Source organism: Vidua chalybeata, chromosome 1 (assembly GCF_026979565.1).
Source record: "Vidua chalybeata isolate OUT-0048 chromosome 1, bVidCha1 merged haplotype, whole genome shotgun sequence".
Taxonomy (NCBI): Eukaryota; Metazoa; Chordata; class Aves; order Passeriformes; family Viduidae; genus Vidua; species Vidua chalybeata.
In genome coordinates, this window is record NC_071530.1 from 110,894,388 (window position 1) to 110,911,716 (window position 17,329).

Genomic DNA, 17,329 nt, shown 5'->3' on the forward strand with positions numbered 1-17,329 from the left:
TGCCTTTCTCAGTGTGGCTGATTGTTGAGCTATGTTTGTATCAGCTGTAACTTTTCTCCTTGGCCTAGTCCTTATTTCCTCAAGAGATGTGAAGTTTTAGAGTGTGGTATTTTAAGGGGAGACACTGCAGTTGCCTTCTGGTTTGGGAGTGGTGGTTACTGAGGGAATGAATCAGCTGGGGAAATGGAGCACTGACCCGCTCTGACAGAAGACATTGCTTTGAATGTGAGTAATGTCAGGAGAGAAAATCTGGAAAGAATGTGTGAACACAAAAACAGAGTTCAGTCAAATATTCTGGATAGGTTCTCTGAATATGAGGCTGCCTATTCAAATAAAATTGATACCACAGAAATGGATATTCCATATACCAGGATCCACCTTTCCCTCTTTCCAAGCTGATTATAGCTCATATTCCAGAAGATTTTGGAGCAAATAAATTGCATTGTTTTCAAATGTAATACATTATTAATACCTATGAAATCTGGAACCTATGACAGTAATTAGTAACTTGATTACCAATCTCAGCAAAAGGTTAAATAAGATCAGTCTGAGCTGTCTTTATGACTTCAGGCATAAGATGCTTTTTCACCAGAGTTCTGTGCGTCACATGAATGTCCTGTTTCACAGCACTGCTCTCACTCTCAACAGCTGAAGCTGGTACTGGGATTTTGTCCCAGGAACCCTCTGGACAGAACTAAACTCTTCAGAAGAGAGAAGCATATGGTAATAGTCTTTAGTATGTCTCTTCTGCTCTGGGGATGAAAAATGCAGTTGTGGTGTCAGACTGTTCACCCGAGCATTAAGTTCCGCTTAAGAACTTCTCTAATTATTTCTAATAGATGAAAATGTTATGGGTCAAATTCAGTCTACATTACATAAGAAAATATTTAAATTAATAGAATAAGGATCAGATTAAGAATTTGCATATATGTAAAATATCACATTTTATATTCAAGAAAGTGCACGATTAATCTTTCATTAATATACTGTACCTTGTGTTGCTGTTTATAGTCTGGCTGACCCTAAATGATTTGTTAAAATAATATTACAGAAAACAAAGTAACCATGGATCACAGTCTGAAAAACAGGATATATGCCAAAGACGGCTTTTTTTTTTCAAGCAATTCTAAATGTAAAATAGGTGCTCATTCCTTTTCATTGACCTTTGTGATATGACTGAACCTTAAAGGTTGATAATGTCATCTCAACTTGTTTTCTATAGCTATTAGGTAAGAAATTGTTGCCAAAAAAACTGTTAAATCACATTTTCCCTTACACAAGCTGTTTGTTAAAGGAAACAGCAGTTAATATGAGATTGGGGATAGCACCCTGTATCCTTAGGATGGTAACGTGCACTGCTTCAAAATCAATGAACAACGTAAATAACCCCATTTGTTAACATTTGCATTCTCTCTATGGTTGCTTTTGGCTGGTAACAGTGGCAAGCAAGCTGTAGTCCCCCTGTGGCATGGGGAGTGTTTGGGGATGGGGTGGGGGGCATGGATGGAGCTGGCAGCGGTTGTATATCAGAGGGAAAAAGGAAACTACTGATGAAAGAAAGATGTGGTATAAGTAAGACTTGGCATTTGAAGAAGCATATTTCTGGGGAAGATGTTATCACTGTAATAAGGGCATCCAACATGAAGACACTCTGTCTTTTTACGGCTTTGGCATTGTTTGCCTGTCACACCTGATCGCCCGTGCAGGACATCCACAGCCGAAGCTCCGCGCGCGTATGCTTGAATCAACTAAATACAGAGACAAGGCCATTTTCGGGAGACAGCGGTGGGGATGCACCGCCTCTGATTCGCGCTGTCTCGCCTGACACCGTGCCAGGAGAGAGTTAAAATGCTGGAGCGAGCGTGGCTGCGTTTAAAATTCACCCAGGAGTGCCATCCTGTGGCGGGGACCCGCCAGCAGCGTGTGCGGCGCGTCCCGCCGGCTGGCGCGGATCTCGGCCGGCGTGCCTTGCCTTCTTACACAGCACCTGGGCTGGGCCAGCCTCGCACACTGGGGCTTCCTCCTCCTACTTCGGGCGTTCCTGAACTTCCAGCAGGGTTCACACGTGGCTTCTGGTTCTCCTTTGGAAACATTTTTTGAAAGTCTCCATGATTCAATTGCTGTATTCACTGTCAGGTTCACCAGATCTATATTTTACAAACTGGCCTGAGAGCTCAAATGTAAGGCAAGCTGACCTTTTTAAAGAGAAATCAGAAAGCTGTTGTGTATTGTACATATCTATTGACCAAGTCTTGTTACCTCATGAGTTCTTTGGTTATTTGAAAGCTGACACTTGCAAAACCCTTTTGTAGGAACTAGTAAGTCAGACTAAGGCCTGATCACAGAGTGCCTCAAATAAAGCCTTTCTAACTAATCTAGTTCTGTAGTGGGATCACAAGAATAATAGACACACAGTCTAGAAATGCCATTGTCTTGGGTGGTTAGAAAGTTTCTGACTGTGGAATACATGTAGCAATAGGTCTCCTATTTGCATGTTGATCTTCAATTCATAAATACGTTTAACGCTTAAAATAAGAAAGTTATATGTAATCAATGGATTTAAGTCGTTGACTTCTTAGCAACAGGGCCGAGTGTTAAGTCTTTCCTAGTTGTCATCAAATACTAAGAAGCTTAGAGTTATATTTTTTATTATTTCATTTTATATATGTTATACTTTGCTCATCATTTCAAATAAATTATTTCAAAGCACATTTTAAAAAAAGGAAGCACTTTGCCAGCGTCTGGGTGACAAGTAGATGACAACCGTTTCCCAGCCCAGCGCTCAGGGTGGATCACCCGCTGTTCCCTTTTGAAGAATTGACTGTCATTAGTGCTGCTCCTTGGAGAGACTGATGGCTTTTGCCACCCATGGAGAGCTCTTCAGTCTTAGGTTAAATAGAGGTAAGACAAGGTGGTCAGGAGCTGACAGCAGGGGAAGAAGGAACTTCTATTGTAAAATAAATTACTGTATAAAAGAAAAATTTTACTGGAGATCTTTACACACTCATACACCTTGGTGGATTTGTCAGGTACCATACTGAAAGTGAAAAGACCACATTTCAGTGTATTGTTAGCCTAATGATTATTCCTCATTAGTAACACTTGATCGAAGTTCTGTAGTGATCAGAATCCCAGGAGGTTTTAGGATAACTCATTTTACCTTCTGGGCACAACATAGGTAGATTATAATAGGATGCCAACCCCAGGTATGCAGGCAGGGGAACCTTTAAAGCTTTTCCTAAATTTTCACTGCCTCAGTTGTACACATTGTGTCCTGCAGAATTCCAAACAACCAGCAGCCAGGTTTGGCACCCACTCAGGAATGTCTTCTGTGCATGCAGGGTGCAGCTGGCTGGCATATGTACAGACAACCCAGCTCCTGAAGGTTGGGACATTGCTTGTCCCATGTAGCATCACTGGGACAGGTGATCTGTGTGAATCCAGTGAGTCCAAATGCAGCTGTCTTACTCCACATGCACACTGGTTGAGGAAAAATCTGCTTCTGTTGGCTGGTCTAAATGTTTAGTTCCTAACCCAGGCACTCCTCCTCACCACTGGGATGGGCAGGTAGAAGTGGATAGCCTTATTTCAGCTTCCAAGGCATACCACACACCTGTGCAGTCTCACAGCACAGGCAAAAAGGTGAGGAGGAGGAGGAATGCATGCAGCTGACAGGGAATTAAATGGAACCATGGCCTCTCTCTGAAATCCCTCAGCCTTCAGGGGAAAGCTCAAGGGAATACCCGAGTACGCACAATGCTGTGAAGGTCCGCAGTACACCTCACACAAAACCTCTTGAGGATGTGGAGGACTCTTTCTCAAACATTCAAGAGGTCTCAGGGTAGGTTCTGTGGTTTTTTATTTGCCACATGTGTTAGAGAAGGGCCTTGGAGCACAGCTTACTTGAGTAATGATTTTAGAGAAAAGTCAGTGAGGCAGCACTGACTCCTTTCCAGTAAGTTACTGTGATTTTGCAGTATAGGTTCATGATCAAACAGGGACATCACAGAATCAATGAAGTTGGCAGGGACTTCTGGAGAGAACAGGGTCAACTACAGAAGATTGCTCAGGGTTTTGTCTTGTTCAGGTTTGATTATTTTCAAGGATATAATCCACAGCCTTTTTGGGCAATATCACACTGTTCTGAAATCCTCACAGGGAAAACCTTCTTCTTACATTTAAACGCTTTCCTGTATTTTAATTTGTGTATGTTTCCCTCAGTCCTTTCACTGTCCTATCCCTGAGAAGAGTGTGGCTCCATGTTCTCTACTCCCTTGCATTGGATCATAGAATCATAAAATGTCTTGGGCTGAAAGGGACCTTAAAGATCATCTAGTTCTAATCCCCTTCTATGGGCAGAGATGCCTTCCTCTAGACCAGGTTGCTCAAATCCCCATACATGGGGATGACCCATCCCCATCCTGGCCTTGAACACTTCCAGGGAATGGGTCATCCACAGCTTCTCTGGGCAGCCTGTTGCAGTGCTTCACCTACCTCACAGTGAAGAGTTTCTTCTTAATATCAGATATTTGAGCCATGAGCAGTCTGGATGTGCCAGACTGTGTAAAGTGAGAGCTGCCACCAGATGTACCCTGCCAAAGAGTACCTCATTTTAGCCCTGAGCAGAAGGAACACCCCGGTACATTTTCTTTTTCATGTAATTTGGTATGCAGAGAGTGTAAAAAAACGGCAAGCCTTCATCACTGGCACTTGGATCTGCTTGGCAGTGGGATGTGAGGTAAAGCTTTCAGTAATCACACTACAGCTGACTGATTTGAAGGGCAGCTTGGCCACCAACAGGTGTAGTTTAGAGGAAAAAATATGTCTCAGTCAGTCCTCTGTTACCTGCTTGGCAGCAGGAGAGAAGGGTCCAAACAGAAAATGTGAATAACTTCCCAGGCCTTCTTAGCAATGACGATGACAAATGGCTCCAATACCCTAATTTGTGATGGGTTCATAGATTCTAATGAAAAAAAGAAAGAAGAATCGTCTAGCATAAGCATATTTTATAGTATTCTTAGGATTGCTAGACAAGGAAGCATAAATCTTTCCCTTTTAATGAAATCCACCTGAAATACCTGACATACAGTCAAGTGCCATTGATTTCAAATGATAGTACAAGTATGCTTAAACTCAAGCATGTGTGTAAGAGCTTTGGACTAAAATCTTCATGAAATGTATAATAAAATTTTGGAAATAATTTAAACCAATATTTCATTTAAAATTTCTTCTTGTATTCACCAACAAAGGAAAATATATCAAGGAGAAATTTTGTTCCTAACTATCACTTGGATATGTTTCACTTATATTTACTTAGACCTACTATATGTTAAATAAATTTGAATTGATTGTTAAAGACCTGATTTAGTCACTTCCAGTATTTGATTAATTATAATCTCCTCTTCCATCTTCATTTAGTAATAAATGGAGAGATAACTTTGTAAAGATAGGGTGTAATACAAAAAAAATTAAATAGGGCAGATGAGAATTTTTGGATAAGTAGATCCATTTAATGGTAGGAAAGCTTAAGCACAAAGCTTAAATACATAGACTGTTTTTAAATTTTTAATTTTTTTTTTACTACTTAGAAGATAAATTTTGCTGCAGTTTTTTCTTTTTTATATTTGCTTAGGGCAACATCATTTCTTGACAGCTGATATTTGAAGTAATCTGCCTCCTTTGAGATTAGTGATATATCCAAGATTATCTGTATCTCAGAGCCTTTCCATAATTATAAATTGCATGATGGAGAGAAGAATTCATTTTTCACTGCATAAGTAAATATTAATTTCTTTGCTTTGAGTTGAAAAAAAGGAATGTAGTCCATCTCTTCTCTCTCATTTTGCCTATTAAGATACTGCATCTACCAAACAGAAAATTGCTTATTGCAAATAAATTCAAGTTACTAGTTACAATAAATTAGAAGTACATTGGTTTTTTGAAGATGAAGAGCCTAGAAAATGCCTGAAGGAAAGAGGGAGGCTCAAGATCAGTAAAATTGACATATGTGTGTATAATAAGCAATGTAAGATTGCTAAGTTGTGTTTCCTCTAAATGTATCCAGGGTACATCTCTTCCACAAATTGACCTGTTGACAGAATTTCAGGTAATGGAATTCTGTACTGTAACTACTAATTGCTCACTTTCAGTATAAAAGTAGTAAAATGTGAAAGGAAAAGGTATTCTGGACACAGGTAAGGGCAGAAGGGCAGGATGTAAGACCTGAAGGTATCTAAAAACTTTTTAGTTTGAGGAAAATACAAAACTCCTTTCAAACTGAGCCAGCCATCTTCATCCCCTTTGCATCCTCCACCGAGAGACTGATCAGTTCTGTCTTAGTGCACCAGCAACAGGCACTCTCCAAATGTTGCTTTAACAGCTGAAGAAGTCCACTGAAGGAAATAACATTTGCTATTTGGAGTGTATTTTCATGCATTAATCTTAATTCTCTGCAGTCCAGTCCAGGTGATCTCAAAGAGTGCATTTTTTGGTAATGATTGCTGTGGAGTGAATGGCAGCCATCTGTAATGCTCCTCATCTGCGTTGTCCCACTTCTGTCTGGAAATGGAGCTTTATTTACGTTCACTAATCACTGTCTGTTACTGAGGATGCTCAAATGTGAAACCTTCTATGATGCTGTTTAAATATTAAGAAGTAAGAAGTTAAATTAGTAGACAGTGTTCACCATAGAAGATGTAATAATGCAGATTTCTAGCTTAGCTGTGACTTCAGAGATCACTGAACAGAAAATCTAAAGGGAAACGTAGTTTAGCAATTGCTTGTGGAGATGGTCTACATTTTTTTTCAGACATCAGGCAAATGAGTGAGATCTACACCTGGCTAGCTGTGTTGTTTACAGTGTGAGGCCTTTCTGAAGGGTCCATGAATGTTGGCTGGGCTTCATGATTTTTGATAACCTTATACCACACAAGCACTAGATACAAGCAGCTTTTTCTCCTACTGCATAGTGATCATCTGAAGGAGCAACTGACAGATTTCTCTAGTTTTCCAAATCTGATTCCAAGGGGGCATCTTTCACATGCTGAGGCATAATTCACTTTTCAGTGGGAAACGTGGGCAAGGCAACAAAAGCAACAACAGCAATTAGAGGTTAAAAACAAACTTTGGGAGGTTTAGTCTCTTGAGAGAATTCAAGGCAGATTTTAGGAGAGAGAAAGCTCTCCTGCATTTATATGCTGCTTTGTTATTCTGCAAACTCTTCTTGTTAGCATCATGTAACATGTAGAAATCAGATTTCAGGTTTATTGCACGACATGTTGTGCACAGTAAGGAGATATGCCTTCTTCAGTGAGATTAAAACAGTCTCAGGGATGGATAAATAAATAAATGAGCATAACAGGTACTATGAAAAATGGGTAGAAGAGAAGGTGAGGAATGTAAGCTTATGCAAAGTTTGCAAGGTTGACATGCTGTTATTACATTGAACAGAATACAGATACCACATTAGCTGTAGGCATCAATTTGTATTAGTAGAAATGAGTGGAGCTTGCAGAGACCTGTGTTTTACTTCTACTTTTGCCAATATTGACAGTTTGACTTGGCAGCATGATATAATACAAAAAAGTTTGCTTACTGTATAAGTAACCTTAAAAAATAATAGAATTTGAGGTGATCAGTAGGGCAATACACCTGAATGTTGTCTGCACAAGGTCAGGTGATGCAGTGTAAAACGTAGTGACTATGACAGGATCTGGTAGCTGCTCATACAGATTGAAGTATTTATTATTCATATTTTATATAAAACCTGAATTATTCTAGGTCATGTAGTAGTCAGACTAAAAAAGACAAAATAAAAAGGAAGGTGTGGGATTCAACTCAGTTAACTTTACCAGCTCTGAGGCTACATGTCTCATGCAAACATGGTGCTGTAGCCTTTGTCTGTAGTCAAGTGAAGAAATACGGGCAGATTCAAAGCACTGCTCATTCCACCTGTCTCCCAGCAGATGCTTCAAGGTGCTTTTTTCTTTCACTGACATGAGAGGGAGCCCTGGTCACCAGTCAACAGTAGACACTTAGTTTTTTTACATTTAATTTAGCTGCATGAGTCTTGTCCGTAACAATTGACTTGAGTAAAGGTCAGAGACTTCAGTCATCTGTACAGCAGCCTAACAAAATGTCCTTGTGATTTTGAGCTAGACATTTGAGCAGGTGTGTTCAAACTCAGTAGTTCTTGTTAAATGTCTGGCTCATGTCCATCTTCCATCTCCTCCTCCAGGAAGTACTGCTTTCCAGCCTCTTAGATATATGTAAAATTAATTAATAAAATGCAAAACAAAATAGTGCAGTATGATTGTTGTTTATTCAGCTTCAAGTGGAACCAAAGTGTTTCTGGAGAAAAGAAAAAAAGACCAAGTAAAATTATTTATAGCACAAATACACAGCAGTTTCTTGAGACTAATATTTCATAGTGGGTAGGGAACTCTTACAACTGTGTAATTTCCAATAAGTCATCTTCTTAGTCTTGTGCCCTACCTTTCTGGCATACCAATGAACATCAGGAGAGATTATGAGGCTTTCAGGTTAGAGTTAACAATAAAAAGAGTAATTTTCTCTCAGATATGTTTAGTATACTGATGTTATTAGTCCCATGTCTGCTAGCCTCTGGATATTTTCTTTCCCAAGACCATCATCAAAACTAACTCTGTATATGACTATGTTATGAGAAATATAATAACAGTAGGAAAACAAAACAAAAAAACCCACATTAAAATCTGACAGACAGACAGTATCAGTACTAGATCATGAGAAGAATAAAAACACCAATCCCCGTTTCAGCCTTATTCATAGTGCCAGCTCTTTTCCACCATATTCAAGAATTTTCCACTACTATGGTACAGCAATTGAAGCTTAATTACAGCATGAAATTCTCACTGTTAGGGAGTCCAGGTATCTGGTTCTTCCTCCCTGGGTAACCTTTTATCGAGGTTAGGGAACCCATCACAGTTTCCAGTGACTGCAGAAGTGTACATGTATGGTCAAAACAAATCCTGCACAGGCTGCTTGAAAGGTACCCCAGCAGTTCTGATTACATGATTTGTTACCCTTCAAATTGCCCTTTTCCACTCGCATGGTTTTTTCTGCTACCACACTCATGCACTCCCAGGTAAACAGCCTGTCCCTTTAATGTTGCTGATTTTACATCCTTATTCAGTATTTATAATAAGGTTGTCCTAGTAATTTCTGCCTTGGTCTGTAGTGCTGGTACCCCTCTTTGTCCTGTTTCTTGGATTGCTCTCTTGTTAGTGTAGGCTCAAGTCAAGGTGAACATCTGAATATTGCATTACTCTTTCTTTTGCAATTTGTTATGCCTGGTAACTTCTCACATTGTTACCTTTCTGTAGTTCATGTTTGATGATTTGCACACATAACCAGAAGCCAACTTGGCAAAACTGCTGGTGGAAGCACTGCGTGGTCTGAATGACCAGAGACAGCTCTCATGGCCAACAACAAACCTGCACGGCTATAGACGTTGAGGGAAACATCCCACTTCACCTTCTACTTTCTGCTTGTCCTTCCCACTTAATGCCACCACAAAATACATGCACGTGGTCCAGCCTGTTCCTGCATCTTCTGGCATGTTGCTCTGTACTTCTGGTACTTTCCTTGGCTGCCTTATGTGGTGGAATGCGCATTAACCCTTCTCTCCTGGACCAGACAATGGCCTGCTTTCTGGTGACTTCCTCCATTCTCTGGCCTCTGAGCCATGTGGAGAAGCTGCCCAGAAAGGGTCAGTTATTATGTGCCAGCTGTCTTCCTGGAGATCGTTCATCTGCCCTTTATCCAGATCACCTCTGTGACAGTGAAAACTGAGTGAGTGGGAATGGGAATGACTGCATTAAAAGGATCTGAGACCTATGCCAGATTTTTTTATGGGGAAGTTGCTCTTCCACCAGCCAGAAAACAAACAGACGACTTCAGAGATTGTGTACTCCACCCACCAAGCTGTAGTGGGTTGACTCTGATTTTATGCCAGACACACACCAAAGCATCTACATCACTCCCCTCTGCAGATGGTCAAGGGGGAGAAAATATAACAAAGGGTTGAGATAAGGACAGAGAGAGATCACCCACCAAATAACATCACAGGCAAAACAGATTCTAATTAAACATATGAATTGAATTTATTACTAACAAAATCAGAGCAGGATAATGAGAAGTAAAACAAGACCTTAAAAACACTTTTCCCCCACCCTCCCTCCTTCACAAGCTCTACCTCCTCCGTCTCAGTGGCACAGGGAGACAGAGAAGGGGGATTATGGTCAGTTCCTTAGAGGTTGATTCTAGTGCTACTCAGGGAGAGGAGTCCTTCTCCTGCTCCAGCCTGGGGTTCCTCCCACAGGAGACAGTTCTCCATGAACTTCTCCATGGAGAACATCATTGTGGACTACATTTCTCCACAAACTGCTGCAGTGGAGGTCACTCTTTCACAGGATGCAGTCCTTCCGGGACAGGCTGCTCCAGCATGGGTCCCCCACAGAGTTACAAGTCCTATGAGGACACTGCTCTATCGTGGGTTCCTCTCTCCATAGGTTTTTCAGATCCCTGCCAGGACCCTTCTCTAGGACAGGACTCCTAAAGACTCACAGCTTCCTCTCAGGCATCCACCTGCTCTGGTGTGAGCTCCTCCAGGCGCTGCAGGTGGATCTCTGCATCCCCCTGGATGTCCATGGGCTGCAGGGCACAGCTGGATCACCATGGGCTGCACCACAGGCTGCAGGGGAGTCTCAGCTCTGGTGCCTGGAGAACCTCCTATTCCTTCTTCTCCACTGACCTTGTTGTCTGCAGAATTGTTGTTCTCACATATTCCCACCCTGCTATTCTTTGGCATTAATTACAACTGTGCAAAAACCTTTTTTTTAATTCTTCCTAAATATGTTATCCCAGAGGCATTACCACCATCTCTGGATGGTGCAGACTTGGCCAGCAGTGAGTCCATCCTGGAGCTGGCTGACACTGGCTCTGCCAAACATGGGGAAACTTCTGGCAGCTTCTCACAGAAGCCACCCCTGTAGCCCCCAGCTACTAAAACCTGGCCATGCAAACATCAGCTTAATTCAGGGTAACATTTTGAAAATAACCTGCCAGCATACAAGTTTGACTATAGTAGTTTCCTTTTAATACAAAGATAAAATAAATACTTCTGTGTCACAATGGAACTGTATCTTGTAGGTTTTCACAGTTATTTGCTAGGGAACAGCAAGTGGAAAAGTGCCATGTCTAGTCCCTAAAGTAGTTGCTGCTACTGTTACCACTCATCTGTATGGTGTATCTTCCTCTTTGTGCTTACACATGTGTTAGCAGGGTGTTGGAGGCTATTTATTCCTGAGGCAAAAGACGGGAAACTCAATCATAGGGCAAAATTCTAGATTAAGTAAAATGACTGTATCTCGTTTCATCATCCATCTACTATCAGCTTACATTACCCTGCCATCAGACCATCATGTCACATTGCAGTCTGAGACAGAACCTGTAAACCAATCAAGTAAAATATAATGAGGTGGATTCTATTTAAGTTTCTCTCTCTACAAAAACAAGGATCTCCTTCCACATACAGATGGCTTTTGATACATCATAAGACATATCACCATGCTGTGTAATAAGAGCTGTAGTTTGTCTGGTGAAAAAAAGAGAATTTGCACCCTGAGCCTCCTGATTTGTTTTTTATTGACACTTTAGTATTACAGTAGGTAATACTTAAGATAGAAGAATGAACCTTTGAGTTCAGGTTTGAACTAAATCCAATTTTTAAATTATTGTAGGGGTTTCTTCATTTTTGGCACAGTGTGCCCCTTCTGGAAATGGCAATCTATGGCAAGCCAATCATACTGCCACAATAACAGTGCTCTGCAAACAAGATTTCTGTTTGGTTACAATATGAAGGGTGACCAGAGATTGTCCTTTAAGCTATCCTTGTAGGTAAAAACAGGCCCCATCAAATTCAACTTAGACCAGGACTTCATCAAAGAGAGAGATTTAACAAATCATTTATATTTAGAAGATATAAAATATGACTTTCAGATCACTTCATTATGTGTTATTTGTTTAAATGTACCCTGACTCAATTACAATTCTGTTTCTGTAAAATATTTTGCTTTCCATACAAATTGCTGAAAAGAATTTTCAAAATATCGGTATGTGATAAGCACTTAGTATTCATAGGATCTTCTGAAAAGCCCATCTGCTATGCAAATTAATATCTAAGAGTAATTTCTGAATGGGGATTCATAAAGGCATGGTTCAGAAAAATAATTAGTATATGTTTACCTTTCAGTGATTTCTGTAAAATACAGACTTTTATCTGAATACTTTATATAATGAAGAATGATTTCCCAAGCTGAGGTTGTATTCATTACAACTAGTAATATCAATATATTGTTTGCTTATTAACGGATTTCCATTTTATTTGCTCATTCCTCCACCAGATTCAATATACAGTGGTGGAACATTAATTCATTTAATTATTCATGAAGCATATTGTACATGGTTGTGTTATTCTCCACCCCGTGGGAGGAGGTGACTCTTTTCCTCAGTTGCTTTCAGGAGGACGTTTTTCCATCTGAGTCTTTCTGTCCTGTCCCCTAGTGCACCTGGTGGACATCTGGAATGTGATCGAAGCCTTGCGGGAGAACGCCCTGAACAACTTGGATCCCAGCATCGAACTGAACGTGGCTCGCCTGGAAGCTGTGATTTCAACCATCTTCTACCAGCTCAACAAACGGATGCCAACGACCCATCAGATCAACGTGGAGCAGTCCATCAGCTTGCTGCTCAACTTCCTGCTAGCGGCCTTTGATCCGTAAGTCTGCCTTTCCTCCCTCCTCTCCCAGCTGCTGGAAGGATTTTACTTCCTCCAGAAATATCTCTTGAAATCAATTGAGCAGGCTCAATTCTGTCCCAAATAATGAGCATGTGAATAGTGCTAACTAGGGAGATAACCTAAATTAAGGGCCTCTGCTTTCCTTTCTTTTGAGCCAAATTCTGCGCAACTGTGTTTTCATCCAGCTACTCAGACTTGTTCCAGTTTATATCAAAGAAGAATTATCTACAGAAACAAATTCACATGCGCTTCTAATTTGGCTTGTTGTTTATTGACACACCAGTGGCTGACACCACTGCAATGCTTCTGCAGCAGTGCCATGGGTTAATAGCTCATTATTTTGAAAGAGCTCATTTCCCTGCAAGTTCTTGCAGCTGTAAGCAATTTTTTTTTCTGGCTCATGCCAGTGCAGCATGATTTTGAGACCATGACAGAAATAGGATTAAAGACCTGGAGGTGATGAAATTCATGTTGTTTATTACTGCATGGAATTCATATTACAAAAAGAACAAGTTTGAGACAGAGCAAACCACTTACAGTAATGACTATTCTGTGTATATCTATTGTAATTTCTGAATATATAGTTGGTAACCTGTGCTGCAATATTTGCAGTCCTCAAAACTGAGTTATTGGAGAACAGCATTTAAGTCTGACAGGTGCAGATGTTGTCGCTTTATGGCTTATTTTTTGAAAATTCATCAGCAGAAAACACTGGCCATAAAACATTAAAATAAAGATGCTTCCCCTGTCTCTTCCCAGTCCTCTCTCTCGCTGCCCTGGTTCTGGGTGTCATTGAGCACCTCTCAGTGCCAGACCAGCCCGTGGCTCGGTTGCCATGGCAACAGGGAGGAAAAGTAGGTGTTCCACATGAGAAGGCTGCACTCAACCTCTCCTCCTGCCCCTCTGAGAGGAAGAAAAGCCAATCCATTGTGAAATCATAGCCTTCAAGAATATTTTCCTCCCCTCAAGGGCAATAAAAGAAGGAACAGGCATTTTAATTCATACCATTGTGGCTGTGACAAGCACAGTAAAGGATGCTGGAAATGACCAGATGCATTTATTGCTGCATGCCACAAGTAAACTGCTTCCTGGCTGGTAAATATATGGAAAGACCAAAGACCCTTGGTCTGTGGAACCAAGACCTCTGATACTGTGCTTATTTTGTAGCTCGCTGTAAAGGGGTAACAATCTCAACTACACAGCACAGCTACTTGCAGCATAATGGAGTAGAGGAATTTAGTCCCCTGGAGGGAATCAGAATATTTTTAGGGGAGTAAGGTTTTGCTTCCCCTGAAAACATCCCATGTTGGGGATCCCATCAGGATCCCCCTGGGGTAAGGAAGCTGTGACCCTCACTCACTCCATTAGTCAAGCAGCAGCTCAGTCTGTTGTGCTGCCTCTGAGTGTAGTACATGGGATACACTTCCCAGAAGGCAGAAACACTCAAGGAATCCTTAGGAAGAGGCTCCCAGCTCTGAGGTCAGAGATAGAGACTAGCTGCCTATCACTCCATATTAAATTCACCAAACATATGAGATGAGGTCCATGTGCAACCTGAGATACCTAAGTTCAGGTTTCATGGAGATCGATGTCAGCTAGGTCTCTCTGTACTGTAATGGAAGTCTAGACACCTGTCACAAATAAAGACATACCAGTTAAGCATCTGATTCTCAAAATGTGCCCTACACTTTAGTATGACTCATCATTGAAGTTTTGTGTTGGATATTGGTTTAGCAGTCACTGGTGGTTCAGGTTTCTTGGTTTCTGGGAAACAGAGGGAGGGAGGTGGCTCTACATGCCACAGGGACAGTGTGAGAGCTGCTGGGGTCTAACCAGAGCTGCTGTCTCTGCTTCCCGTGTGGCTCCTTTCTCTCCCCTCCAGAGCAGCAGAAAGGTCATTCTCTAATGAAAGTTAGAAGCTGGTGGAAATAGGAGCAAGGACTTGTCTTGTGGTCTCATGTTCAGACAGAAGCAATGCTTTGCAGGCTATCCAGAGGGACTCAGCTGGCTGGAGAAATGGGCCCATGGGAATGTCCTCATGAGGTTCAGCAAGGCCAAGTGCAAGGTGCTGCAGGTCCAGAGAAGGTGGTGCAGTTTTTCATGTCCAATTTGGAATCCAAAGAAAGTGGAGAAATGGAGTCTGTGACCTAATGTATATGAAAGGACCAGAAGGGACAAGTTATTTCATGTTTTAAAATCTTAATAAGCCTGCCACTGTCTCATTTATTTACTTCTAGTTAATATATATGTTGCTCTTTGTGTACTGTACTGGCTGAAGATCCTCCAAACTTTAAACAGAGCCTCTTCCATCTTTTATAGCCTGCTGAAATCCTGGCAGGTTTCTCTGCCCTCTGGCAAGGAGTGTTTCCTTAGGCCTGCAATACAGATGTATTCTCAGGAGCTAAAACTTGGCTAGCAAAACACAAAAGGACCACAGTGTGCTGCCATGGCATGTGGGCCAACTTAGCCAGTGCCGGTGCTGAGCTTACATCCCCTTTTTTTATGAGTTTTTTATGGCCTTGGGGATTCATTAGGCCCACAGATAATTATATTTCTCTGCTAAAAGGAGAAAAAGTGGGGAAAAATTACAGTGTATAGAATTTCATGTGAGACTGAATGGGATGTTCCTTCGTGCTGCCAAGAGTAAACTAAAGTACAACCTTATAAAACTGCAAGTCAACAAATTCAAAATTCACAAACAGAAATACTTCTCCAATTAATTTGTCATTAGTGTGTGGAAGTCAGCATCATATGGTAGATGAGCCTGACAGACCAAAACCAGTGAGCAGAATGAGGTGGTCAGACTTTAAAAAAAGCTAGACAGAAAAATGCCTGATCTACATTTTTAACCACAGGTTAAAATTAGGCAATAGCTTTTGCTTCAAGGTCTAAGGTGATTAACTGGCTTTATGAAACAATAGCACACTTCCTTCACTTCCTTACACCAAGTACTCTGTAAAAAGTTGACAAGTACAAACCTCTCTGAAAAATTCCTCCCAGGCTGGGGTCAAAGCCTAGGCAGCAAGGTGGAATGTCAGCCTCATTCAGTCGAGTTGTTCTCCAAAAAACTCCTTTTAAACAGAGTGTGAAATATTCTGTGTTAGATCATCTCCAGCTATTCCTGCTGCAAAGTTTAACTGATAAGAAGATAGCTGAATTTTCTCTGTTCCTTGACATACACTGTCATATGAATGGAGTTGTGGGTCCTGGGCTATGAAACAGACCTTGCCTGGCTGGGGGGGGCTTGACTTCTACAGAGAAATGAGGAAATATTCCTGCCCTTCTTTAATCAAATGAACATTTGAATTGTACTGATTTCAGTATATAAAGATGATCAATATCCATTTTGGAAATACAACTTCTTGTTCATTCATCTATTCAGAACAGTAAAGTGTTTAATTCCCTCTCTTTTCCACCTTTGCTACTCATTGAAAGCCACAGAGGCATTTACAAAGGAAGTCCAGCAAAAAAATGCATTTCAGAGATTTGGACGTTATGCATTTTGCTCTCCTACATGAAAGAATCTTGCTAAATGTCAATAAAATTTCATCTCTAAAACCTCGTTGTGAAAATGGGAATTTGTCATTACAGCCTCTGACATTTCAGAATTTACTGCCTTGATTACAGTGGGTAGTAACCAATAACTGAAGAACTTCTGTTACTTTTGCAAAATATACCTTAAAGTATTGGAGGAGCACCACTTAAGCCCCATTAGTGAGAGAAATGGTATTTTCTCAATGTCCTTTTCATGGGACACATTTGCTGTTTCTAAAGATGCAATGTCATTTCTTGATGGCTTTCCCCACCATATGGCTGTCTCAGTATGGGTGTTGCTAGAGATCCTGACAAATGACAGTGTCATCTATCTGGTACCACTCTCCTTGGTGACCCAACGGGCAAAATCAGGCCCTGGAGCTGGACTCAGCCTTGTATGGTCTGTGGATTTTTTCAGGCAGTCTGTGGGATTTCCTTGCTCTGGGGACAGGCTGTCTCTCTCTGTAGCTGTGCAGTGCTGCTCTGGTGTCTAAAAGCATGTATAATTTTTTGGCTTTTTTTCCCCAAGCAGCAGGAGATAACCTTCAACCCTGGTCATCATCTTTCCTAAGTACTCCATCATGTATTGTTGTTAAGTGCACATCAGCTTCAAGGTTTGCTTTTGATACCATTTATGCTTCTTGCTGAAGAGTAAGCTCAGTAAGAAAAGTGCAGTATAAAATCAAAATATTTGCTGTCATTTCCTGTTTCCACTAGTAAAATTTATTTCTCTTTGCATTAGGCAGCCCAAAGCTGCTTTCAGGGAGCGCTGACTTCTCCCAAGATCTTCCTGCTGCTATGAGCCACTGCTTCAGCATTTGCTTTTGCACAGCAAACACTGTGAGGCCCCAGTGCTGCCAGTCAGGGGCATCTGTAGTGCTTAGACACATCTTAGGGCACTTCTGGATATCCAAATGATACTGGCGAGTCTTAGGCCCTGTTACCCTGTCTGCTCAT

General features: G+C 41.2%; 1 protein-coding gene across 17 annotated transcripts in view; it reads left to right on the forward strand.

Moving 5' to 3' along the window:
- Positions 1–17,329, forward strand: part of DTNA (dystrobrevin alpha) — a 227,532-nt gene that overhangs the window by 146,655 nt on the left and 63,548 nt on the right. For 16 of the 17 annotated variants that reach the window (XR_008429855.1, XR_008429856.1, XM_053937820.1 and 13 more), the window contains one exon: positions 12,604–12,817. Coding sequence is in view for 15 of the 17 variants with exons in the window: in XM_053937820.1 (XP_053793795.1) it covers positions 12,604–12,817 (214 nt within the window). In the remaining 2 variants the exon portion in view is untranslated. Of the gene's footprint in view, positions 1–12,603; positions 12,818–13,808; positions 13,934–17,329 lie in introns of those variants that run through there. The other variant, XM_053937913.1, reaches the window with a different exon arrangement.